The sequence below is a fragment of the Eleutherodactylus coqui genome, chromosome 1, assembly GCF_035609145.1.
Source record: "Eleutherodactylus coqui strain aEleCoq1 chromosome 1, aEleCoq1.hap1, whole genome shotgun sequence".
NCBI lineage: Eukaryota > Metazoa > Chordata > Amphibia > Anura > Eleutherodactylidae > Eleutherodactylus > Eleutherodactylus coqui.
Window position 1 is genome coordinate 238,274,155 of NC_089837.1, and position 27,612 is coordinate 238,301,766.

At 45.9% G+C, this 27,612-nt stretch overlaps 1 protein-coding gene across 1 annotated transcript in view; it reads right to left on the minus strand.

Moving 5' to 3' along the window:
* REV3L (REV3 like, DNA directed polymerase zeta catalytic subunit) overlaps positions 1–26,993 on the minus strand; it is a 242,726-nt gene extending 215,733 nt beyond the window's left edge. Inside the window, exon 1 of the mRNA XM_066607067.1 lies at positions 26,475–26,993. Coding sequence (XP_066463164.1) covers positions 26,475–26,613 — 139 coding nt within the window. The 5' untranslated portion in view covers positions 26,614–26,993. The remainder of the gene's footprint in view (positions 1–26,474) is intronic.
* Positions 26,994–27,612: the final 619 nt, after the last annotated feature.

Below are 27,612 nucleotides of genomic sequence, written 5' to 3' on the forward strand. Positions count from 1 at the left end.
ACTCGACAGAAAAGCCCCGTCGAAAATCAGTGGAGGCATTTTACAGCGTTTTAAACGCCGCCCCAAATGCTGTAAAAAACTGTGTGAGAGTGACCTTAATGAGTTTCAAGGTGCTACTACATATAGCTATAGGTAAAATCAAACGTATCAACGCACATACAATAATAGAAAATAAGTGAATGCGAACTACAGTGCTTGAAGATATAGAACACTTGACTTAAAACACTGAAAAGTTCATCACACGAAGAAAATGCCAAAATTAACAAGATGCTAATAATTAACCCTTTCCAATCCACTGTCTGACATCTAAAGACATTATGATTTAAGGTTGTACAGCTCCGATGTTGGAAGACGCCCGTCGGGGTTCTCTTCCTGTATGTTGCCAGCCTCTCTGCTGTCGGAGCCTATCCAATGTGTCACCTCATGCAGTACTGGCTTTAGCCAGCATATAGCGCCGTTGTATAATAGCAAAAAAAAGAGTAAGCCCTCTAAGAAAACCAGGATACAAATTGGATTGGAAAGGGTTAAAGAAGTCAATGGAAGCCGTCCAATCCACGGCCTGTCCACAATTGACATTGGGTAAAGGTCGTGGATTCCTTGTCATCGCCAACCAAAAAGCAGTTTAAAAAAATAAAATAAATAAATCTGTACTGCGCATGTCTGACAGTGAGCCATGCAGTGAGTCTGCAGTGCAGATTCGAGAAAAAAATGTATGCGTGGATGCTGCTGCCAGATTTGGCTGCGAGATTCCGCATGCAGGCAGTCTACTTCTGGTTCACATAATATCTTGTGCTGGCTTCTCCACCTGTCAGTGCTATACCAGCGCACAGGACTGAAAGAAGGGCCTACAGACAAGAAGATACAGGCAGGCAGTCCTGTGACCAACCTGCTGGGACACCAATCCATGGGCAGGAGGTAAGCAAACAACATTACAAAGCTTCTTAAAATCTCATCTCCATTGCCTGTACTGTACAATGATGCAGGTTTTCTGCAGCCAATTCGGCTGGAGAATATCCACAGAATGTGAACATACACTTGTTTTTATCACCAATCAACATTTCAAGTATCAGCCTACTAGAATTACTTAACTAGGTAAGTGCACATTTAGACGATCGTATATCGGGCGGGTTTTCATGCCCAGCCGATATACGGCGTCTCTCTCTGCAGGGGGAGGAAGATGGAAGAGCCGGGAGCAGTGCTCTGAGCTCCCGCCCCCTCTCTGCCTCCTCTCCACCCCCCTGCACTATTTTCAATGAGGAGAGGCGGGACAGGGGTGGAGCCAATTCCCAAAACTTAGCCCATTCCCGTTCCGCCTCCTCTCGTTGCAAATAGTGCAGCGGGCGGAGAGGGGGTGGAGAGGAGGCGGAGAGGGGGCGGGAGCTCAGTGCACTGCTCCCGGCTCTTCCAGCCTCCTCCCCCTGCAGAAAGAGATGCCGTATATCGGCCGGTGTGAATACCCGGCCGATATACGGTCGTCTGAATGCGCCCTAATGTCATTTAAATGTATATACTAATTGCAAGCATACTACTGATGCACAGGTTAAACTTACTTTTAGCAACACTGAGGCCACTTTTCACACGGCCTAGAAAATCGTGAGATCTGTCCTATATTTTTGCGTTCCTCGGAATGCATCGCCCATTGTTTTCATGAAATGCATCACATGGTGAGCTTCACATTAAAAACAATGGGAAACACTTCAGCTGCGCCAAAGGATCGCTACTTTATCTGAAATGATCAGAAGAGTTTTTGAAGGAAAAAAAACCAAAAACTTTTATCCGCAGGTAAATCACAAGTTGGCAAGTGCAATATCGCCTGTGTAGAGGTAGCCTTAAATATAAGCAAGTCACAAAACAAAGTCGCAATTTCTCCTTAAATCTACGGGCAAGACAAAGCATCTGTCAATAACAATACAAGAAGCCAAGTGAGGCTGGGTTCACACTTGGCAGATTTGCCTCGGAAATTCTGTCCAGAATTTCACTGCGGCCCCCGCTCACAGGGTTGGCCAGCCATGTGGACGAGATTTGTGAAAAATCTCGATCCCAGCGGAAATTTTAGCGTTTTTTCGCTGTGGCCAAACTGCAAAATATTCAGCAGGAAACCACCGCATAAGAACCCAGCCTAAGGGTGGATTCAGACGACCGTATATCGGCTGGGTTTTCACGCCCAGCAGATATATGGCGTCTCGCTCTCTCTGCGGGGGAAGGAGGCTGGAAGAGTCGGGAGCAGTGCTCCGAGCTCCCGCCCCCTCTCTGCCTCCTCTCCACCCCCCTGCACTATTTGCAATGAGGGGAGGTAGAACAGGGCCGATATACGGTTGTCTGAATCCACCCTAAGGGTTCGTTCACACATGCAGGTTTTGAAACCAAAATCAAAAGTGGATCCAAAAAAAAAGTGAAGAAGTTATATCCCCGAGGCCACTCTCACCAGGCGTTTTTAAAAAGCATTTTAGTGGAAATTTGCAACACCCGCCAAAAATGCTGTACTACGACTCCATTGATTGCAATGGGGCTTCATACGAACGTTTTAGCACAGAGTTTGTAACGATTGCTGTATGTACTACTTTAGCGCATTGCAGCGCTGTTTAACGCACATCACCCATTGCAATGATGAGGTGCATTCTAAAAAAAAGCTGTCGAACGCATTTACAAACGCCATTGTAAAACGCAGCAAACGCCTGTGTGAGACTGACCTTTTTTTATTCCTTCCTTCTATAATCCTCACCTGGCTCCGACTTCACAAAATGCATCAAAAAACCTGAACAAACACACCCTGGAATTAGCTAGACATAACCTACGGCAGCCCGAGAACTGCACTATATGCCCAACATGAAATCCAAGCTCATACAAGGCAAAAAAAAAAAAAAAAAAGATAAAAGAAATTCTGAGTAATAGTCAGTTAAAGAAAAAACAGAGAAATTAAATTGACCAAAATGATAAAAGATTTAATAGGAAAAGAAAGCTTTGCAGCGAGCAGCGCATTTACTGAACTAGTAAGGAAAGGGTTAAAGGAGTGCTAAAGCTTGGGGCTGCAGGTGAGGGGGTCTGAGCAATGTGACCTGCTAGATGTTCTACTGCCTCCTAGAACTAGAGCTTATTTGTGATGGCAGACATGGACAGCCCTCCCACCACACAGTGAGGCGGTAAACCATGTTCTCTCCACAGCCACTTAGCATACTGGATGAGACTTGCTTTGCAATAGGTTTTTCAAGTGGCGTATTTTCCTGCCTCAGCACAGTGCAGTCGAAGACTCCTTTGTTCTGATTTGTGACTGAATCTTGCCGACACTACAGGGTCGATAGTGGGTTGCAGCAGATATAAATGCCCAATATTACACATGCTGATATTCTAGAAAATTCGCCAATATTTTTTGAGCTTTTAATCAAATAAATGATAGCTATAAACTGCATACATGATCGCCCTACGATAGGAGATGCAGAAACGGCGCTCAGCCTCCAGCATCACAGCTGTAATTCATGAGGTAAATCCCGTCACGATAAAGCCAAGTCTATCTACCCGCCTGCATCCAATGTATCTTACAGCAGTTTAACCCCTTCCCCTGCAGACAGCTTTGGCCTATGTCACCAGGCCCCCTTGCTCAGCTCTGACCTGCGCCACTTAGTGTGGTAAGAACTTGACGATGTTTTTTAGGTTGGTTTCACGTCTACGTTGGAGCCTTCAGTCGGTGGTTCCGTCACAGATCCGGCTCAAAATACCAGAAAAAAAAAAAAAAGCGCTCTATGCAGTTTTTTCCTTCCAGCTTAAAGCCAGGCAGCTGAGCAAAAAGCAGACGAACCAAATGTGGTCAATGGGGTCCCGCCGGCACTGTTTGGTTCCATCCAGACATAGAACTGTTCGACCCTGTCCTGCTCCCCAAATGGTTTTTCTTCTTGACACATTGTATTTTAGGTCTATGGCAAATTTTGGTCAATAGGATTTATGTTTCTTTAAAAATTCTAAACTGTATAAAAAAAGGTTGAATTCTTCAAAATATGAAATTTTCTGCTCGTAAGGCTGGACTCACACGAGTGTATTTGAATTGCGCATGATATGCGGTAAATCGCAGGAATTCAAATACATTGTTTTTCGCTGTTCCACTCACTTGCGTATATTCATTGTGTATAAAAAATGCGTATAGAAAAAACACAGCATGTTGTATTTTACCATGTATTACGGGCGAAATAAACCCCGATTGTTCTCTACCGGTGCGTACAAGAACGCTGTACATATGCAGTTAGGATACCTACACACTGGCGGGCACGTGAACATGTGATGTACCTGCGGATACAAGGCGTTTTTCTGTCAAAAACGGCTTCTATCACTTCACCGTGTGATGTGTTTTCCTGTCCCATTGAAAACAAAGAGCGGTGCGTTCCGAAGATAGGACGTACTTTAGGCAGTATTCGCACTGCCGAGAAAAATCGCGCAATGTTTATGCATTGCGAGATGCACAAATAAAAACCCCATTTTTTCCGTGAAAATGTTTTCCTTTGTGCGGGGAAAAAACTGCAGCATGTCCTATCTTTGCATGTTCCCTTAGAATGCCTCAAATCGACCATTTTTCCAGTTGGGCTTGCGGCTTGCATTGAAGCCAATGTAAGCTGTCTGTATCCGCGGCACAGCCGCAACTGTTTTTATGCTGTGCCGCAGATACGTGGGAGAGCAGGAGAGTTAAAATTAAAAAAAAAAAAGACTACGCATGCGCCAGGAGTGTCGGCCGGCGCTCCCGGAAGCATTCACCGTGCTGAAGAAAGAAGATCTGACCAGCGCAGAGGAGACCTCTCCATATCCGTGGGCACGAGAGATACCACTGCGGGATTCAGCAGTGGTAACCGTGCGTGCAAATGTATTCAAGTCGAAAAATTAACTGCAGACCTGCACTACAATCTGCAGCAAATCAGCGACTTGTGAACACACCCTTAGGCCTCATGTCCACGGGGAAAATCGGGCCCGCTACAGATTCTACATGTAGAATCTGCAGCGGGTCCCTCCTGCCCCGCGGACATGAGCGCTGAAAATACAAATAAATGAGAATAAACTCACCTCCCATCCGCTCCGTTTCTTCTCTTCGCGGCGGCGTCATCTTCTCTCGTCGCGGCCGGATCTTCATTCTTCGGCTCGGCGGATGTGCATGATGACGTCGGTGACGTGCCCCGCGCATGCGCCGGGCCGAAGCAAAATGATCCGGCCGCGTCGGAGAGAAGATGGCGCGGCGCCGAAGAGAAGAACCGGAGCGTGTAAGTAAAATATGATTTTTGTGTCCCGCGGATCCGGACGGCTTCCATAGGCTTCAATAGAAGCCCGCGGGAGCCGTCCCCGCGGGAGACCCGCATGAAAATGGAGCATGGTCCAGATTTTTTCATGCTCCATTTTTTTAAAAATCACTTTTATTGACGATCCGCGGGTATTTATCTACCCCGCGGGTGGTCAATGCATCCCTATGGGGTGCGGATCCGCGTGCGGGAGAAGAGTTAAAATCCGCTGCGGATTTTAATTCTTATTTTCCCCGTGGACATGAGGCCTGAAAGGGTGAAATCTGCTGCAGATATGCACCAAAATCCGCAGCAAATCAGCAACGTGTGTTCACATGTAGCAGAGGTGGAGCAGATTGTCCACTGTGAAAAAAGGCCTCATCAAAAACAGCGTCACAATCCAGACCAAATGATGCAGATCCACAACAAATTCCACTACATATGACCGTACCCTTAAAAGGTAACTAAAATTACTAAGCTATTTAATGACCTTGAGCTAATTGAGCCAATACACAGCGTTACTGGCTTCCCTACTTCACTAGGAGTATGAAGCACATCCTGGGGCGGATTCACACAACAGAGAATCTCGAGGGAGTTTTGTGTTTTGGGAGACTCACAAAACTCATGTGAATATGAACTCCATTCTTTTGAATGAAGTTGTACAATGTTTTCCCTCACAGCGATACTCGAGGAAATAAATCGCGGCATAGTCTATTCTTTCACATTCAATGAAACGCATCGGCTATTGATTTCAATAGGTCCTTAAACACCGAATTGCCCGATTCTCTGCAGCCAGCCCAGCCTATCTATCAGATAGGGCTAACCGGCAGAGAATCGGCAGCGGCGATCTGCCGCGGGACTTCACATCGCCCGTGGACAAGGGGCCTAACGCGAGTGATTGCGGATTTCCGCAGTCTCTATTAATACTATATTAATGGAGACCTCCCGCTGCGGAAATCCGTCGACAAATAGAACATGCCATGATTTTTTTCCCGCAGCAGAAATCCGTGGCAAAATTCCGCATGTGAGCACTGGCAGCAGGAAAGCTATTAGGCTCAATAGAACCTAAGAGCTGCAGAATTGCGCTGCAGGAAGCGCAGCAGAGGTCCGTCCATGGGCATTAGCCCTAACTGCCATAATTCCACAGCTACATGCCCTTACCCTTATCCTCCCATACAGCTCTGCTGGCAAAGCTCTAATGTCTGTCTCCACTTCAAAAATTAAAGCAGCAGATCAGCAAGTAATGGGGCAGATTTAAAAAAAAATTACTGTGGATTTAGAGAAAAATGATTTAACATGGTGTGGATTTAAAGTCCGCAGCATAGGTCAATTTACGCTGCAATCCTATCCACCATGATTTTACTGTAAATGCTGTAAATTGGTATATCAGCAGCATTTCCAACCCAAGTGAACATACCCTAAGGGATTATTCAGACGAGCGTCTATAATTTTAGGGCAGGCTCACACGAATGGGTTGGATTCCATAAGCGGATATCTGCGGCAGAAGACTTGCGTATGGTTGCGTAGACGTGGGGGTTTTTTTCTGCACGGCTATAATAAAAATTATCTTTATTTGTATAGCACCAACTTATTTTAGGACAACGTATCGTCCGTGCTGAAGAACAGATGCAAGCAGAGAATGACAAGAGGAAGTTCCCCAACAACCTGGAAACTCCCTTCTATTGCTCAGGCGACATCCTCTTGTGCTGTTGTGGTGAGAGCTGTTCTTGGAGCCTTCAGAATGGGATACTGCTCTCGTGGCTTGGCTGGATTATACTACTTATTTTGGAAGTAGTATAATTCACTTTATATTTAAAAAAAAAAAAAACACGCAACACTTCTTGAGGAGGAAGAGCCCAGAAGAATAAGCAGGGGTTCTAGTCAGCAGTCTGGATGGGTGTGTTAATGGGATTGATAGCCTAGTGGTAGTTTGTAGTCGAAATTCCTGATGACAGGTTCCATTTAACAAGAAAAGGGCAGAAGTCACATAAAAGTTTGACACATTGCCTAAACATGTCAAAAAGTATTAGTGGGGGTCCAGTGGGGTTTTAGGGTCTTTCATCCACATTTTTAGGGCCTCCCCCACACAGATGTTTTTTTACTCGCGGCACAACTCCCCCATTGCTTTCAATGGAGCCTCTTAGACAGCTGCTCAAGCGGAGCCTGTTCTATTTTGAATGTTCAGCGCACCTCAATCATGAGGTAAGCTAAACTCCGCCCAAAGCAAAAGTAAAATCGCAGCGCTTATCGCAACACCTGTGTGAGGGAGATCTTGGGGTACTATAACACGGGATGACTGTTGGGCGCTCAAGTATCCAACGGCAGTTCCAATGATTATTGCTCTATTTACACAGGACCGATGATTGTGCGCTGAATTGAGGCGGCTCGCACCTAAGACCTCTTCCCACCTCTAGAGTCAACAGGCAGTCGTTCATAAATGAACGATTGCTAATTTACACAGGCCGACATGTCGTTGTAGATGAGCTAAATACCAAGCAACTCCGGACAAGAGAGTGGTTCTTGCTCCCTTGCCCTGTCAGGTCCCATATTTACACAAGACAGCAGTCACCGATAATCGTTCTTTTAAGTCTTTACTCAAACAACCGTCGGCCCTTGTACAAGTATCCTTATCAAAATATAATGTACTAAAATAGGACTGTCAGTCTCCCCAATATTAGTACCGCTATCATACAGTACAGATTCCAAACATAGTAGTGTGAGCGATTCCTCTCTGCAAACCCACACATTTATAATCAGATGTGCCTGAGGAATTTGGCTACAAAATCACTTCCCCAAGAGCCAACATAAGGTAGGACACAAGTCAAACCTCACCAAACCGGACAGTAGCTCAGAGTAGCACACGGCTTACCTAAAAAATCCCACTGACACTTTGGCATCTGAAGCCAAAACCACATGGCAAAACATGAACAACCCGCAGCTTGACAGGCTGTCTGCTGTAACTTTAGTATGCCAGGCCTGGCTGTGAGTAACCTCTGAAGTGGTCAATGATGCATCACCCTAGGATGCAAGACAGGGAACCAGGATCACGTCTTGGGCAATCAGTCCAATATTAGTTAATTGGAGAACACTGTGTTTAGTTGTAGAAAAGTAACTTGCAGAAAATTTACGGCCCGGACCCTAGGTGCAACCCTTTTAAGCAGAAAGATCATTGAAGCAAGGGAATTAACAAGATTCCCCTTTTTAGTTAATAAAAGAGACAGTATCAGTACACCTTCCTCAAAAAACAGCTGGATTAAGTGCTGTGCACAAAGGAACAAGTAAAGAATAAGGGAAAACAAAAGAAAGGTGAGGGGAAAAACAAATTTAAGACAAATTTTAAAAAAGTGACACAATATTGACTAAATCGGAGTATTGCTACTATACAATAAAACATGAATAAAAAAAGCCTACAAGCAATTCAAGGCAAAATTCTTGGAAAGTGAAAATAAATTCAAAATTTCAGAAAATGGCGATGATTATGTGAGAAAAGCAATCAAGTATACTGAATGAAGAGCCGAAATAGAGAAAAACAAATAATTTCAGCCCTTGCCGTGCTTAGGGTCTATTTCACTATTAAAAATGGCTGCATAATTCATACCATGAAATAAAACATTTAAAAAAAAAACACGTCATATATAGGGAATTCAGTGAATACAGTTACAAACATTAATAAATGAAACATTCAGATTTCATCCTTACAGGTAAATTAACTCAATATTTGTAAGGTTCCTTCACTAATAAAGAAATGTAATGCATATGTCAATAGTCAGCGTCTTAAAAGATGCATTCCCAAGTAGCATATACACCGTGGATGTGTGTGCAGAAAATATGCTAAATATCACACTAAAAGCAAAAGAGATGAGATTTCAATAACTCATCTATGTACTGCAGAAAAAAATCTGCAGTGTTAATCGACCTGCAGTGCGAATTAGAAATCTGCAGCATGTCAATTTCTGCAGCAGATTGTCACTGTTGATTCACCCCTTCAAACTGGAGTGTCAAAACCAGTATGAATCTGCGCCAAAATACACGCCAAAATCCAAATGCAAAGTGGATTTTCTGCTGCGCACCTACGTCCCATGTGAATGTACCCCAAGCGGACCTGGCGTTTTGTTTTGCATTAAAATAAACTAAAAACCATTAATATAATAACATTGTAAATAATTACTACGCTGCACACCAATCTTTTATTCAAAGCTGCAAGATCTCACAGCTCCAAATCTATCCTGTGGGAGGGGAGGGGGTAGAGGAAAGGGGTTTGGCGGATTATGGGAAGCAGCACTTTTAGCACTTCATACCCCATTCCTGCAGGGAGTTGGGCAAGTTATGCCAGCTGCACACGACCAGGTTGGATTCCGCATGTGGGAGGCTACAGTTGAATCAGACTGTGCCCAGCAGTCATCCGCACAGAAGTATCTGACTTTTCTTCATTCTGTACTGCGGATGGTCCACACGGCAAGCCGTAAGACATGCGCAGTGTTTTTTTTTTGTTTGTTTTTTTAAATCTCAGGTTTTCCTGCATCATCGCCTCGACCTTTCCACAAGGTTATTGTTTTGGATTTATTTTTTTTCCAGATATATAGTTTTATGTGTGCCAATTTACAATGTCAATATCTTATTTTACTTTAAAAAAAATAAACAACAATTATTCAACCCCTAAGGCCGGAGACACAGCGCGGAGACACAGGGACGAGTGTCGGGCATCTTTTGTCCGACACTCGTCCTGTGTAAATGGGCCTTTACACGCCACAATCAATTGCAGCATATAAGAGGATAGCTGAAAGGGGATCCTTTTGTTACCCAGCAGTGTGATTGCAAGGTACCAAAGGGTTTCCATGACAAAAGGCCACCATGTCTGCCATGTAACTCAGCCTGTTAGACCCCGCCTCTGGTAGAGTCTAATAGGCTGCTGTCTCAGACTTAGTAGAATGCACTACTTAAGAAATGCAGTGTACTATCAAAGTGATCGAACTATCGCATCGTCAAGTCTCCTTGAGGGACTCAAAAATAGAGTCAGAGTTCAATAAAGTTTAATTTAAAAAGAGAAAAAAAATTGTTTAAGAAAATATATGCAATTTTTTTCCCCCAAAAAACACTTTTTAAAGTGAGAGAATACCAAAGAGACATTTTAAAAAGTAACACTTAATAGGCATTACTGCATTTGTAACAGCCCAGACAAAAAAAATGTTGTATTTTATCATACAGGGTGAACACCTTAAAGGGGTTGTCCCGCGAAACAAAGTGGGGTTATACACTTCTGTATGGCCATATTAATGCACTTTGTACTATACATCGTGCATTAATTATGAGCCATACAGAAGTTATTCACTTACCTGCTCCGTTGCTGGCGTCCTCGTCTCCATGGTGCCGTCTAATTTTCAGCGTCTAATCGCCCGATTAGACGCGCTTGCGCAGTCCGGTCTTCTCCGTGTTAATGGGGCCGCTCGTGCCGGAGAGCTGCTCCTCGTAGCTCCGCCCCGTCACGTGTGCCGATTCCAGCCAATCAGGAGGCTGGAATCGGCAATGGACCGCACAGAAGACCTGCGGTCCACCGAGGGTGAAGATCCCGGCGGCCATCTTCGCAAGGTAAGTAAGAAGTCACCGGAGCGTGGGGATTCGGGTAAGTACTATCCGTTTGTTTTTTTTCAACACATGCATCGGGTTTGTCTCGCGCCGAACGGGGGGGCTATTGAAAAAAAAAAACCCGTTTCGACGTGGGACAACCCCTTTAAGTAATTTTAACTATTATCAGAATTGTTATTTTTCTTTTGCTCGCCTACCAAAACAATGCAATGAAAAGAAGTCCAAAAGTCACATACCTCAAAACTAGTACCAATAAAAACTACAGCTCTTCCCACAAAAGACAAGACCTCACATGGCATTTTTATTTTTCCGGCAATGGAATTCAATCTTAGAATGCGGCAATGCAGATTCAATTGCTATTCTTTAAAAATCTGTTTTATTGCTTAAAAGTAATAACAAAAAAAATAATAAAATAAAAATGTATATAAAAATCTGGTAGCCATGCCCATCTAGATAAGAAAATTATATTCTTTCCCAAATGCTGACTGACGTAAAAAAAACAAAAAAAACAAAAAAAAAACGCAAAACAATGTCAGAATTTTTGACCTTTTTTCCCCATCTCCACCTAATAGTAAAAGTCATGCAATTTAATATATATATAGCGGTGTGCTGCCATTAAGAAATATACAACTGCCGCCCCCCCCCCCCCCCAAAATAAGCCTACATACAGCTAACTAAAGGGTGACATAATAGGTCCTCTTTACCACAAGCATACGATGTGCTTTGCACACAAATTCCATTTAGATTCTGTCCAAGGGTATAAGGCATATGACATTACACATCAGTCAACACTACATGCTAGCGATCTGCACATTCCTACATGTACATGCTCTTACGCCTGAAGAAGAGGGGGGGGGGGGGGGTCATATTTTGCCCACTCACTAGAAGAGAACAATATTCTCTGCCTGCAAATAGCAGAGACATAGTAACATGGTATGTTAGACCAGAAGAAGACATATCCATCTAGTTCAGTTTATTACACCCCCACACCATCCTTCCCCGATGTTGATCGAGGGGAAGGCAAAAAAAAAAAAAAAAAAGTAAACAGAACACTGAAGTAGAAGCCAACTTTCCCCATTAAGGGCTTATGCCCACGGCCGTGACGGGCTCTGCAAGCAGAATACCGCAGCGGAGTCCGTCACGGCACCTCCCCAATACGTACCTCCTGCTTGACGTGTCAGCGGTGGGCGGGGCGCATATTCACGCTATACATCCGCTGTGCTACAGTGTAAGTATAGCGTGACGGGCAGCTTCCATTGACTACAATGGAAGCCATCCGTGCGTATTCCCGCGGGGAATTTCACGCTGCAAAATTACACGGTGGAATTCCGCAGCGTGTACATTCAGCTATTAGGTTCAATGCCGTGGGCAATAGCCCTTAGGGGAAAAAAATTCCTTCCTGACTCCAATCAGAATAATCCCTGGATCACCGACCCTTCTGAAGTAGTTAGTGACTATAACATGTATTAGTGTAACACATGTAATCTTAAAAACAAGCTTGTGAAAGAAGGAAAAAATAAAAATGAAGGGCTCTTTCACACGAGTGCATCTCCCATGCGGGAGCACGCAGCAGTCGCAATGCATTGCGTACTTGCATCATGCCAACAATCCCTATAAACTATCTTGGCATGTATGCACACATACTGGTAATAGTGCATGCTGCAATCTTTTTTGCAAGCACTGTGAGAGTCACAATTGCAAGTAATGTAAAGAATGGTACGACAAATCACACACAAAGCACGCACATATCCGACTAAGAAAAATACGGCAGCAGAGAATGTGAGAGAGCCCTTAGGCATTTCATCCACAGATACTTATGCAAATCAGGGCTCAGACTCACAATCTCCTGTGCTCTAGTCAGTGGCTCTCCCTATTGAGCTATCCAGCCTTGGACAGTTTCCCTGCATACAATGAACTTGTTGGTATTATTGTATCTGGTCTCCACCCGGAAAAGGGTAGATACATGGGTTGGCTAAAGATAGTTTTAGGGGAGGGGGCTTGTCACACCCCACCAGTGGATTGGATGTTGAGCATACACAGCATTGAAGCTTCCTTTCCCGTGCTCGCAGTAGCTAACCGCAGATCTTCGGCGGGGGTGCCACGGACTAGGTTCCCTGCCATCATTTCCCTGACTGGACGACTGCTGTCAATCACCCCGCCACTCCCAATGGTGGCCAAGTGCTGTAAGTGTGTCCTGTGATGTGTGCTATTGCCGCAGTCACAGGCGGTCGACTGCTGTCACTTACCATCCCCCCTCCCGCTTTGTGCTGTACGCTCGCCGCTGCTGTGCTGTCAGTGTGCCCGGTGAGGTGGTATACTGCTGCACTCACTGTCTCTGGCGATTTAGCTGATCCAAGTGTGTGGGCTGTAATGTGTACACCGGCTCCCATGTTCCAGCCTCTGTCCATCTGTATGTGCGCTGCCGTGAAAAAGCGCTGTGGTCCGCAGCCATGTTTTGGCCACAGCCTTCTGCAGTCTGGATGCCGCCTCACACCTCCGTCCCTTTGTCGCTCAGTAGTGCTGCACACTTACACTAGCACACATAGCATCAGCCAATCGGAAACTAGGGGCGTGCAGGGGGGTGTGATATACTGCTATAGCTGGTCGACCCCTAGCTTCCGGTGGTGACAAGATACAACAGTACCAAACTTGTTTCCAGATCCTACTATCCAGCCCCGCCTGTTCCCGATTAGGACTTCCTGGCCCCAACACTCCTTCCTTGCGTTATTATTCTGCTCCACAGCATTGGTCAAGCTCCACTTCTACCAGCTTTTTTTTTTTTAAAGCTATTTACACTGGTCAGATTTCCCACCATCCAGTGCAGAAACCCCAGACCCCACCACTCTGATCTCGAAAGCAGCTGAAGTGGTCACTTGCTTCGTGGCAGTATCACAGCTGAAGCCAGTGACTGCCTGAATGGTCATGTGTAAGGTGGGCATGTGATCACTGCAACTTCTTCTGAGGACCAGGGCTCTTGTTGACTTGCAAGTGGGACTTTTTTTTTTAACGCATTCCCTGCTGATATAATTTCTTTATTGTAGTCTTGGAAAAACACTGTGTATGGTTCTAGACAGTTGTAGTTGGTAGTCAGAAAATGACATCCACTGTGTGCGCTGAGGGGAGGGAGAGGGGAACCCCTGCTTTGGAATGAAGATATGACTGCAAGTAACAGGGGAAGCCTTTTAGTTACCACTGGGGAACGAGAAGGGTCTGTTGTGGCCAATGTAAGAAGAAGAGGCCTCATGCGAGAACCTAAGTCTGAGCAAAGGGTGTTTCTCTGTACCCACATCCACTGAAAACCAATGATCGCCAATTGATCATCTAGATCTAGCTACTGGAAGCTTCAGCGATCAGATTAAACATCACAAAGAACCCATTAAAATCAGTTTTACTGTGGGGGGACCTAAAATTGAGCACAGTTGTCCAAGCCAAGCAATGCCCTTAAAGATCTTTCAGATTCTTTTGCCATTTAAGACTGCATATAACAAAACCATTTAACCCCTTGAGTGGCGGGTTTCCTACCACCCTGTCGTGACCACCAGGGCAGGTTTTTTAAAATGGTCTAATCATTGAATTTCAACTAATTTTGCAGTTGCATCTCAAGAGCCATAACTTTTTCATTTTTCCATTGACATGGCCATGTAAGGGCTTGTTTTTTGCGGGACAAGTTGTGATTTTTTAAACAGGGGGGAGGAAAAAAAGAAATGGGGAAAAAAGAAAAAAAGGGGCCATGTCATTAAGGGGTTAAATAATGTATTAACTTCCTTCTCTGGGTCATTACGACGCATGGATATCACATGTGTGATTATATTTTTGATTCTTTACAAAGTAAAGGGAGACAAGTGTTTTTATAAGTTTTTAAATAATTTTTTTTTTTTTTTCTTTTGTCCCTTTAGGGGACTTCCACAGGGACCCATCAGGACCCCCTGATCACATTCCGGGGGTCTGATGGTGACAGCCCTTTACATGCTGCAGTGACAGCCCTTTACATGCTGCAGTCACATAGACTGCAGCATGTAAAGGGTTAACACAGCAGAGATCGGAGGTTTTCTCTGATCTCTGCTGTAAGAGCAGGTACCTAGCTGTCCTCTGACAGCTAACAACCAGCTCTCCCTGCCACAGAGACCATCGGCTTGCTTCTGACAAGCCGATGGTCTCTATGGCAACCTGTAAACAAACCAGTGCAGGAGGTTGCCGGCATGTCGGCAATATCTTCTGCTGGTTTTTCAAAGCCCTTGCACTGCTCTGTGTGGGTCTGTGCAGGCAGAGCACACTGTCACAGCTTGTGGCATTGTGCTCTGCAGCTCCCATAGTGATACATAGCCCGGAAATCTTCCGGGCTATGTTGCTATGAGCAGTGGAGCTCGTCCCGGAAATTTTCCGGGCGTGCCACTCAAGGGGTTAATGTATTGTCTGCTAATGTCACGAAAAAAAAAAAGAATTGCTGCAACAGACAAAAGCCCCGTCATATCTTTTGCACCAATCTTCCAAAGCCTTCCCCTTTATGATCAAGTGTTGCCTATTAGCGCACAACAAAACACATCACCTACAGAGAGAACAGATATTTTATGGCATTGTTACTTGAGCAGAAGTTTTCTGCAGAAACAATAAAGATTTATCACTTTTGCTATGTTTCTTCTTCTGAATATCGCAGTTTCCTTTGTGATCCTATATCCTCCCTATACAAAACATATTTCCTCTCCCAGAAAGGTTTCCATGGCAATATTAAAGGCAGTGGTTACAGGAATTTGTTTTTGATCTATATTTTAAATGGTACAAGCAATTCAAGTATCAAATGTACATAATAATGACCATTACTCTATGGCGGAATAAACAATAGAGAAGTAGCTTGCAGGCGCCATGTGTATTTTCCCATTCAGGGCATATGGAAAACATGGCATCAATATCTACAACCACCAACTAGAGTTCAGAGCCCATAAAAGCGATCAGAATCCTGCATTCAGCAAGAATCTGAACAATTCATTGGAACAATTAACGATCGGGGCGCTTTCACACCTGCGCTGGGACTCTGCTTTCCTGCTCCGTTCTGGTACTTGATGCAACATCTGTGATGAAACCTCTGGCCTGAGGGTCCAATGCAGATGTGGAACTGCCCTGAATTTGTCCTCTTATCATTCATCGCTCAGATTATGCATGCCCGTTTACACGATCGGCCTGGGTAAACAGGTAATCATTAACGACAGATCTGACAAGTTTACTGTATAAAAGCAATAACTTGGAAAACCCTTTTAAATTTCAATTGAAGAACAACCACTTAGGTTGAGATCGTCCATGGTCATCAGCTTTAATATAATGTGCATGAGGACCTTAACGAGTTCACCCTATAGATGAACCGACTAGCTTACCGCTAGGGGTTGCAATTGCGACCCAGCTCCTTTATGAACGGGAGCCTGCAGGCCCCCTGCCATATGCAGCCTCACTGCGGTGGTCCACGGGCTGAACAAGGGGAGGGCCGTTACCAAGGAAGCCAGCAGCCAATTACAGGCTGCAGACTCCCCGGGCGCGTGCTCCTCCCTTCCACTGAGAGACTGCAGTTGCGATTGGTCAGAACTGCAGTCTATCAGTGCACTGCCGGCCGTGTGATTGGTCCAACCGTGCACTGACAGTGTCGGGGAGCGTTGGAGGAGTATATGCAGTGGTAAGTACTATATGTACTCAAATATGTATAGCAGATATACAGTGGGGATAAAAAGTATTTAGTCAGATACCAATTGTACAAGTTAACCCACTTAAAAAGATGAGAGAGGCCTGTAATTGACATCATAGGTAGACCTCAACTATGAGAAACAACATGAGAAAACGCATCCAGAAAATCACATTATCTGATTTGTAACACATTTATTTGTCAATTATGGTAGAAAATAAGTATTTAGTCACCTACAAACAAGCAAGATTTCTGGGTCTCACAGACCTGTAACTTCTTCTTTAAGAGGCTCCTCTGTCCTCCACTCATTACCTGTAGTAATGGCACCTGTTGGAACTTGTTATCAACCTCAAGCAGTCACACTCCAAACTCGACTATGGTGAAGACCAAAGAGCTGTCGAAGGACACCAGAAACAAAATTGTAGCCCTGCGCCAGACTGGGAAGACTGAATCTGCAATAGGCAAGCAGCTTGGTGTGAAGAAATCAACTGTGGGAGCAATAATTAGAAAATGGAAGAAATACAAGACCACTGATAATCTCCCTCGATCTGGGGCTACACGCAAGATCTCACCCCGTGGGGTCAAAATGATCACAAGAACGGTGAGCAAAAATCCCAGAACCACAAGGGGGAACCTAGAGAATGACCTGCAGAGAGCTGGGACCAACGTAACAAGGGCTACCATCAGTAACACACTACGCCGCCAGGGACTCAGATCCTGCAGTGCCAGACGTGTCCCCCTGCTTAGGCCAGTACATGTCCGGGGCCGACTGAAGTTTGCTAGAGAGCATTTGGATGATCCAGAAGAGTATTGGGAGAATGTCATATAGCCAGATGAAACCAAAGTAGAACTGTGTGGCAGAAACACAACTGGTCGTGTTTGGAGGAGAAAGAATGCCGAGTTGCATCCAAAGAACACCATCGCTACTGTGAAGCATGGGGGGGGGGGGGGCAACATCATGATTTGGGGCTGTTTCTCTGCAAAGGGACCAGGACGACTGATCCGTATACATGAAAGAATGAATGGGGACATGTATCGTGAGATTTTGAGGGCAAACCTCCTTCCATCAGCAAGGGCACTAAAGATGAAACGTGGCTGGGTCTTTCAGCATGACAATGATCCGCAAGGGCAACAAAGGAGTGGCTTTGTAAGAAGCATGTCAAGGTCCTGGAGTGGCCTAGCCAGTCTCTAGATCTCAACCCTATAGAAAACCTTTGGAGGGAGTTGAAAGTCCGTGTTGCCCAGCAACAGCCCCAAAACATCACTGCTCTTGAGGAGATCTGCATAGAGGAATGGGCCAACATACCAGCAACAGTGTGTGCCAACCTTGTAAGAAACTTACAGAAAACGTTTAACCTCTGTCATGGCCAATAAAGGATATATAACAAAGTATTGAGATGAACTTTTGTTATTGACCAAATACTTATTTTCCACCATAATTTGCAAATAAATTTGTTAAATCAGACAATGTGATTTTCTGGATGTGTTTTCTCACGTTGTCTCTCATAGTTGAGGTCTACCTATGATGTCAATTACAGGCCTCTCATCTTTTTAAGTGGAAGAACTTGTACAATTCATATCTGACTAAATACTTTTTTACCCTACTGTAAATTATACCAGTTGTACATATATAATTATATCCAGATTACACCAGCATGCTCCATATCACTACATACAGAGGGATGAACATCTCCTGCATACACTGATATGGACCATGCTGTTGGAAGGCTAACTTCACATGAGAGAGCGTGGTATCAGGCATTGAATCATGGCCCGATATCGCGCTCACCAACATGTGACTTCCCGGCGGCAAAGGATCACGGAGTTTTTCCATTGCTTTTATTGCAGTGTGGTGCAATGGAGAAACCTTACACCACACTGCAATAAAAGTCATCAATAGGTACATAATAGAAGAAAATAATTTTCATGTACCTATTGATGTTTTTTACTACATAAGTTTGGTTAGTTTGATGTTTTGAGTGTTGCTGCTCTGCCACCGTCAGTGATCATGTGACCGGATAACGCCACTCGCTGCATTTAGTGAAGCGAATTTGTAACTGGTCTGAGGAAGGTGTGTTCCAGGACCAAAACATGCTGCCTGAACAGACTTTGCCCACTATTCTGGGTCTCCTGTCATAGCACGCAGAAGTCACTCCGATTCCAAATCCCATTAATTTCAGTGGGAATCTATGCCATAGTCCGTACCCCAAGGATACCCTATAGTGCTATTTTGGAATGTACTGCACTATGTGCCATCTTTTCATGCCGCTTGTACTATGGAGACTGGGACTATCAACTGTATGGACGAGATTCTGCAGAGTTTTCTGCACAGAGTGAATTAGGAGTTCTTGGATTGGCTGCTATCTTCTTATTTCTCTCGTCAGAGCGGTGACAGATATTATCATGTGTTGGGGACAAGTATTTCTGTACATGGATTTGAAGTCTGGGTGCAGAAATAAAAGTGGCATGTCACTTCTCAACAAGAATTCCGCACATAGATTTGCGGATTTCTGCCTCAGTTTTTAAGAGGCGGAATCTACCCGGAAAATTCCCCGTCAGATTCCACCATGTGAACATATTCCATATAGCACCTAACTGGAAAAGGCACCAGTGTATGAGGAGTGGAAGAACGGGTTGCTAATACATGCAATCATTCCTACTGAAGAGGCTTTTGATCAAGCTAATGATGCCACCTGTAGACAACCCCCGATCACCTCTCCAGCCAAAACTTGGAGCACTGGTGCGACACAGGCATCACCCTAGTTGGGCTACTGCTGAGCCGCTACCAGGAAGGGTGTGAGGCTACCCTTCTGACAAGCAGCGCAGAAAATAGCGCCTCATTACAGCATGGTGGGCACAAGTGAATTGCTTGGACAGGCCGGAACTGGAAACTAACACATTTTCTTTGTTTTCCACAAAACCACATCAAAGCACCCAATACAAGAGCATTATGGTGTTCTTACTGCACTGTATTATGGACTGTGGCGCTATATAGTTCTACAATTGTGTGCCACATTCTACCCTACAAGCGTGCAATGATTCGCTGGGGATTTTCTGTGCGGATCTTCTGCATGGAAAATCAGAGGCATTTACAGTAGCAGCAGAGGGGCAAGATTTTCAAAAGCTCATCCATATGCTGCAGGAAAGCCTATGCAAAACCTGTGTGGGAGGTGACATGGGGGCAGAATTTAAATGCAGACTTTCTGCTAAGGATCTGCTGCAGACAATCCGCAGGTAGGCCGTCCTGTGTGAATAGCCTTTTATAAAAATGAAGGTACGGTATGGACGACATGTTATGGATTAGAACAACAAAGCAGTGTGCATGAGCCCTACGGCTGGGATTAGATGCATTGCGCAGAACATAAATATGCACTTAGTCATAAATTATGTACCAAAACAGTTTCAACGAGACGCGGGTTCCTCCCGACTGTAATACAGTATCAGATGCTGCTGCATGTCGGGCTACATACTATACATTCAGGCTTTAGGCCGGGTTCATATGGGCGCAAGCGCATTTCAGCCATGCAAATATGCCGTGTGTTTGTGCGACCGAAATGTACTTACGAATATATTTTGTGCGTATATGCACAGCGAATACGCAGGTTTTCTGCATAAGTCATGCGCATTTACACAAGACCATTGTTTTAAATGGGCTCTTCCAGTGCATAAATGCGTACCAGATAGGTTAAAGGGGTTGTCCCGCGCCGAAACGGGGTTTTTTTTTTTTTTTCAACCCCCCCCCCGTTCGGCGCGAGACAACCCCGATGCAGGGAAGTAAAGGAAGCTTACCGGAGCGCTTACCTTAATCCCCGCGCTCCGGTGACTTCAATACTTACCGCTGAAGATGGCCGCCGGGATCCTCTGTCTTCGTGGACCGCAGCTCTTCTGTGCGGTCCACTGCCGATTCCAGCCTCCTGATTGGCTGGAATCGGCACGTGACGGGGCGGAGCTACACGGAGCCGCTCTCTGGCACGAGCGGCTCCATAGAAGACTACAGAAGACCCGGACTGCGCAAGCGCGGCTAATTTGGCCATCGGAGGGCGAAAATTAGTCGGCACCATGGGAACGAGGACGCCAGCAACGGAGCAGGTAAGTAAAAAACTTTTTATAACTTCTGTATGGCTCATAATTAATGCACAATGTATATTACAAAGTGCATTATTATGGCCATACAGAAGTGTATAGACCCACTTGCTGCCTCGGGACAACCCCTTTAAGTCATATTTTTTCACGTGATCACACATCATGACGCTCGAATATGAACCCTATTCTTTTGAATGCGGTCATACACAAGCAATTTTTTTTCTGCATCAATTACCATGTGGAAAACAAATAGTAGCACATCCTATCTTTGGGCATGTTCTCGCATCGCCAATTGTTTTCAATTGGGCCAGCAGCAGCAGCATTGCGCCACGTGCTGGGTGCAGGCACTTCAGGGTCTGCCCATTGATAACAATGGGACATACTCCACGATCCTCTACTGCCGCATCCATGAGCAGATCACATATTGGCGAGCGCGATATTGGCTTGTGATTCACAGCCAGATATCAAACTTGCCGATGTGAAGTTAACCTAAACTACGGTATACACATTAAATAAATGGCTGCTGAACCCGCTGTTTTCAGTGGGACCAGCTGACTACAGTCCATGGTGGGATTCCGGTTTTTCCCTGACGACAAGTGCCCAACCCTCTCCGCACACCCCAACATCTCCCCATACCCGATCCTCTTGTTTCCAGGGTAGTTAAGTTGTGCCGGGCATGTCTGACATCGGTTGCCCCCTTCTCACCATTGAGAACACATGCATGTGTATGGGGGAGAGGGCAGGGAGGAATAGCCATCAGCCATCAAGCGCTCAGCCGAAAGGAGGATGGCAAGAATAAGAAAGAAAATCACAAATTAACATACACCAATCATCAATACAGGCGCTGCTCATTTATATGGAGCTTGTTGAAGATTCATCATTGCGACTCTTTGCCGTTTACTGGCCTCTAGTATGCCAAATGTCTAATCAATGTGGGATGACTGCTGGGACCCCCACCAATCATTGGAATATAGAGGCCGCTGCACAAGTTGCTCAGTCATCGATTTACCCTGCACGGCGGTGCACCCAGCCAACCACTGTGGGGGAAACTACAGTACAACCCAGCCCCTAAAGACAGAGTACACGTACATCTTTTTAGGGCGGTGAAAGCCAGGCTCCTGCTCCAACAACCAGTAGCAGAGAAACCTCAGATTTTGGCAGATCAATCCCTTACATGCCATCAATAACTGCAGTATGTAAGCAAATGATAGGTGATGGAAAGAGGCTGCTTTTGTCACCCACTGGCATCCCACAGTGATTGCAGGTTACCAGTGGGTTCCCATGGCAGCGGCAAGCATGACAAAGGCCTCCATGTTTGCCATGTAGCTAAGCCTATTAGGCCTCATGCCCACGGGTGGGTCAGATTCAGCATGGGGGAGCTCGCAGCAGAACCAGCCCCGGCCCACTGCCGACGACCCTGCATATTTGTGCTTGTCTTTTTTCTGTACTGTGGATGTGTATGGAGTTGTCGGCCGGCACACATGCTCAGTACAGCCTTTTTGGTGTTTTTAAACTCCTGCTTTCCTGTGAAATCTGCGGCCCAACCGCAATGTCAATTAGGGGCGGACTACAGAACGGGCAGCTTCCATGGACTTCAATGGAAACCGTCCGCACAGAAGTCGCACCAAAATGGAACATGCTGCCATTTGTTTTCCGCATGCAGAATCTGGAAAACAAACCCGCATGTGTAATTGAAGTGCAGACGCCCATGCTTCACTATATTCCGCAAATCAAATCCTACTGTGGGCATGAGGCCCAAGTCCTGGAGTCAGGAAGGAACTTTTCTCTGAAGAATGTTGATCCAGGGATTATGCTGACTGCCATTATGGAGTTGGGAAGGATTTTTTTCCCCCCAAAATGGGGTAAATGGGCTTCTACCTCATTGGGGAAGGAGGGGGTTGCCTTCCTCTGGATCAACATGAGAGGATGGAAACAGGCTAAACTGGATGGACATTTGTCTTTTTTTAGCCTAGCATACTAGGTTACTATTCTATTAAGCCATGCCTCTCAGAGTCTGATAGGCTGCTGCCAATAGGCCTAGTAAAATGCACTACATAAGTATTGCAGTATACTATCCTAGTGATTGAAAGACCGCAACTTCAAGTCCCCTTAAGGGGCTAAAAAAATAGCACTAAAAAAAAATTCAATAAAGCTTAATTGAAAGAAGAAAAAAAATGTCAGTTTAAAGGAAAAAAATACACACTATTCCCCACAAAAAACAACACATAATAGGCATTGCTGCATTTGTAATGACGCAGACAATGAAAATATGTTATTTATCCCACCTGGTGAATGTAAAACTAATTTTAAAAACTAATGCCAGAATTGCTATTTTTTTTCGTTTGCCTCCCAAAAACTGCAATAAAAAGCAATACAAAAATGTCATGTGTGTCTCAAACGGGTACCAATAGAAACTACAACTCTTTCTGCAAAAAAATAAGTCCTCACGTAGCCCCTTTGCTGGAAAAATAAAAAAGGTGATGAGTCTTAGGGCTCATTCCCACTACCTTATGCGTAAAAAGCTGCGTGGATCACTCAACGCTTTACCACCGTGGAAGACGGTATGGCAGCGATTGGATTGTGCACTCCGCATGACGGCGTATCTCAAGCACACTGTTATGCAAACTGACTAGTTTTTTTAAATTCCCTGCTTTGTCCCATAGTGATGTTGCATATTAAACACCATGCATACACAATGTATTAGGTATTTACAGCTTTGAATACACAACCCATGGAGAATAGGGCTGTATACATATAATATGCGGTGAATAGAACATGCTGCATTCTTTTTCACGCACATATTACATGCAATGTATATAAGCTAGTGGGAATAGATCAGTGAAAAATCAATGTACTTTCATTGACTCCATTCACCGCGTAATATGTGATGAAAATACGGCCGTGGGGTGAAGCGTCGCAGATTCAATCGCACAATAAAAACAGGTTTCTAGATAAAAGCTAAAATAGTAAAAAATTCTGTAAAACTTCTACAACACATTATATGTACCCCAGAGTGGTGCCATTAAAAAAAATACAACTTGTTCCAAAAAACAAGCCCTCATATGGCTTTGCCAATAGCTTATGGCTCTTGAAATGGAACAATGTGAACCGCTTGGTCCTTGAGGCAAAAAAATAGGCTGAAGGGTTAATCACTTGAACAGGACTGAGCTTGCAGTACTACTGCAGGCTGCTTCACACTATACAGAGCTGGCCTGGCTCCGGTATACAGCAACGTGATCAGCGGACGATCCCATATTGCTGACCTATCCTAAGGTTAGGTCATTAATATTAGAGTTCTGGAAACCCCCCTCAAATTGTGGAAATACCCTTTTAAGCCAGTCTGGTGTACTTCCTGCAGCTCATCACTCAATGGGAAATCCTAAAATGGAAACAAAAGATGTGAGCGGTCATAGATGTGCATCAGTCAGCCATCCGTGGTGGAGCTGCAGCCACAAGGTGTACCTATAGAAGGCTGTTCAGCCATTGTGAATACATACGGCACAACAAACCACAATGTGGTTCCGGATCCTTTGCACCACAGCTACCACTATCCTGAAACGGATTACACTGGATAACAATAGTGTAGGTCAGGTTTCACCAAGATATGATTCCTCATGTCAAATGTCATGAATGTCTGATGGAGGTCCCAACCAGATGTATTGTGCCGGCCATTGCATTGCTTCTAGGGGAGAATATGTCCATACACGTGAGTCTGATGGGCCTTGGACGGCTCAGCACTGTGTAGTACTACAGACTCTGCAAAGCGCAGAAGACCTTATATAGAGCAGGGCAGTTAAAGGGCAAGGCCATAGTTGTGTGGATCCACATCTACGCTTGGGGTTCTGCTTTCCGGCTGCGATCGAGGAGTAAGAAAGGGGAATCCCCACGGCTGAACGGCTCCGTCTCTGGATGGACACCAACAGCACCGGACAAACCGCCTAGCTACTCGGAAGAATAAACGCTTCCAGTATTGTGAGCCAAATCTGTGACGGAACCTCCAGCCGAAGGTTCTAACACAGATGTGAAACCGGCCTTCCTGACCCATAGTATGGCATAGAAATGTATATGTCCACACTATACCTCTGTGTGCCTCCAATCTTAGAGGAAGGTTGCATTTCTTACAGATGCCACGTTGCCAAGTATGGCCATACACATGAATATTGGCCGAATCCGACGATTTCAGTGGGACCAGCGGATCATCTAGTGTGTATGGAGGTCTCACAGCATGGCAGATGTTGGGGAAGATAGGAGTCAGCTGACTGCTGGATTCTTTTGTTCTTGGCAAGATGACCACTGCCGGGTCTGGCAGCGGCTTTCTCCCTGCTGAGCATGTGTTATGGCGGTAACAGGCAAAATAGTGATTGGCCAAACAAGTTCAGCCAACAGCAAATGGGGGGGAGCCTTCACATAGGAAGGAGCATTCCACGCTACGAGGCGGAAGGATCTACACCAAAATCTGTATGTTTAAAATGCGGCTTCTGATGTGAAACTGGACAGAATTTAGACAGCAGTTCTGCATCAAAATCAGTATTTAGACAACTGAAAATCCCATCCCGTGTGAAGGCACCCTGAGGTGTATGGCCAGTCTTAGGCACAGTCCTCTAGATATATTGCGCCAATGCGTGTAGATGCCATGGCACATGGAATATCTGTGCCAGACCCATGTATGCAGTTTTGCCACTAATGCCAATGATAACTGAAATTCGCCTCTATAAATTTTCACTCCAGCCATTTCTTTGCCAAAAGCTACTATTTGCACAGCAGCAACCCAAAAATGTTCAACCCAATACTTAAAAATAGGAGCTTGCAGCCAGCGATAGATGCATGCCACCATGGCTGCCAGGGAGAGAAAGATGGCAAGTTGCAATGACTGCTGGCGTATTTTTTTTGTTTTATGGTGTGTTTTCAGAGAAAAATCAGCAAGAGCCGGTTCCTCTTCCTGGCAGAGCCTTCAATCCTACCATTTTTATGTTTCTGCAGCACATTCATATGACAACTGATTTGGTGCCCAGAACCTCAGCAGGAAAACACCGATTACATTCATGTGAACGGCGCTGAAGTGACTCGCTGCGATGAATGCTGTCACCTGCATCTCTGCTGACCCCAGCACACAATTCATAGAGCCATGCAGGAGACAAGGGTGAGGATGATTAGCAGGGGGAGGCGCAGCGCCGCTTGTCCTCTGGGTAACACGTCTATGCAGGAGCTCCTGTCTCCTTCCCAGCAGGTCATGTGAGGTCCCCGCAGCCCCTCCAGTCCCAATGAGCCCATACAAAAGATGCCTTCTTCCTCTTGTGCCCGCTCACAGAGGAGGGTTCCCAGGCTGCAGACACCGTGTCTAACAAAGGGCAGGACATCCTTTCCACAAGTTTACTTCCACATTGGTCACCACAACAACTAGCCCGCCTGATGGGGAGCCCACCCTCCTGCCTATGGCACTGCAGTGGGCACCTCCAGTAACCTGGTCACGGTCTGCCAGCACGTCACATGCTCTGCCACTGTGCACGTCTGGGAGATTATAAACAGCCACAGACCCATTGTGTCTGCTAATAGCAGATCTCCATGTAGAGGCTGCTCCGCCATCTATTCTGTGCTGGCAGCAGGGCACATGCCAGTCACCAATATCCGCTGCTGACAAGTCCCCTCTGCCACACAGGCGATGCCCTTGCCACATTGATGCCCATGCACTGGCCTGCAGTAATAAAACACTTCATTGCTCTTGCACATCTAGTTACTGTTCCCTTGAAGGGTTCAATCCAAGTCACCGGTGCCAACTCTCTGCATTCTTCCACAGGACCACATAATGCCAAGTGGCACCTCTCCAAAGAATGTCAGAATCCTTTTGGATAAGTCATGCCTATCAGCCAACCCGGGGATCATACCCAGCTTCTTACCTGCAGGGGTGGCACCAAACACCCTCACCACTGGCACTCTCCGAACAGGGCAGTCTCTGAAGGGGGATCTGGTGACATCCAGCCCGGGCAGAGGGGCAGCCAAGTAATAATCCGCAGTCACCAGGCGCAGGGAGAACATCTTGGTGTGCCAGGGCAGATGACCCTCAGCCTGTCCTCACTGTCCCAGACAGGGCATGTGCCACACAGTACATGGAAGCTACAACTAAAGATACACAAGAGATACAGTCACAGCCGTCCGCGCACAGTCACATACAGGCTGATCATGGCTCCAATACAAGTCTACGACAGATCTGCATGGAGAAGCTCCAACCGCCGGGCCCTCCGCTCCGCCGGGACGTGCCTTACAAGCGCTCCGTGTCACGTGCAGAGTAGCGGGAGCCTCATGCTGTGAGCTCGCCCCTACACCGCTCCTCCAGGCCGCACTCCCGCCTTGCCCGGCTCACGATTCCCGCGATCAAGGCTCTGGCTGCGGCCGCCGCAGCTGTTGTTGCCATGATGGTGACGTCACGGGGAGGGAGAGTGACGGGGGTGGAGGGGAGCCATGGGCGTGGCCAGCGTACTCTGTGTGGGAGGAGTGGAGGCGTCGGCCACGCCCCCGGCCGTACGCTGCTTGTAGTAGTAGTAACCCTGAGAACGCCGTGCGCTGCACACAATAGCGGGGGCAGGACAGGAAGTATCGCGGCCGGGGCTGTAGTGCTCCCACACTGCGCGCACTGCTTAGTGCCACCCCGCCGCTAGTTGTATGACAGTGCCGAGGTAGGCTGCCGTAAGATATCAATGAGGGGTTCACGCAGGCGCCGTAGTGTGAGAGCTGAAGATTGGAGGACACGCTTGTTTTATGCGGTTCTGCCATAGTAGCGGTAAGGAAGATAGATGGGTTCTGGCTGCAGTAGATGGATGATGCGGGTTGTAGGCAGCCGCACGTCCCGGTTCTCCCTCCGCCGCCGTATTGGTGCGGGTCGGTGCAGTTGTAGCAATAATGTAGTATTCCATCTGCAGTGGCGGATGCGGCCGATCGGTCATGTTTCACCGCATGTCTTGGTAGAGCAAGTGGCCAGAGACACAACGAGACCGGGAGCCGCCTGCAGACATAGGTGTGATAGAACTGGTAGGCGAG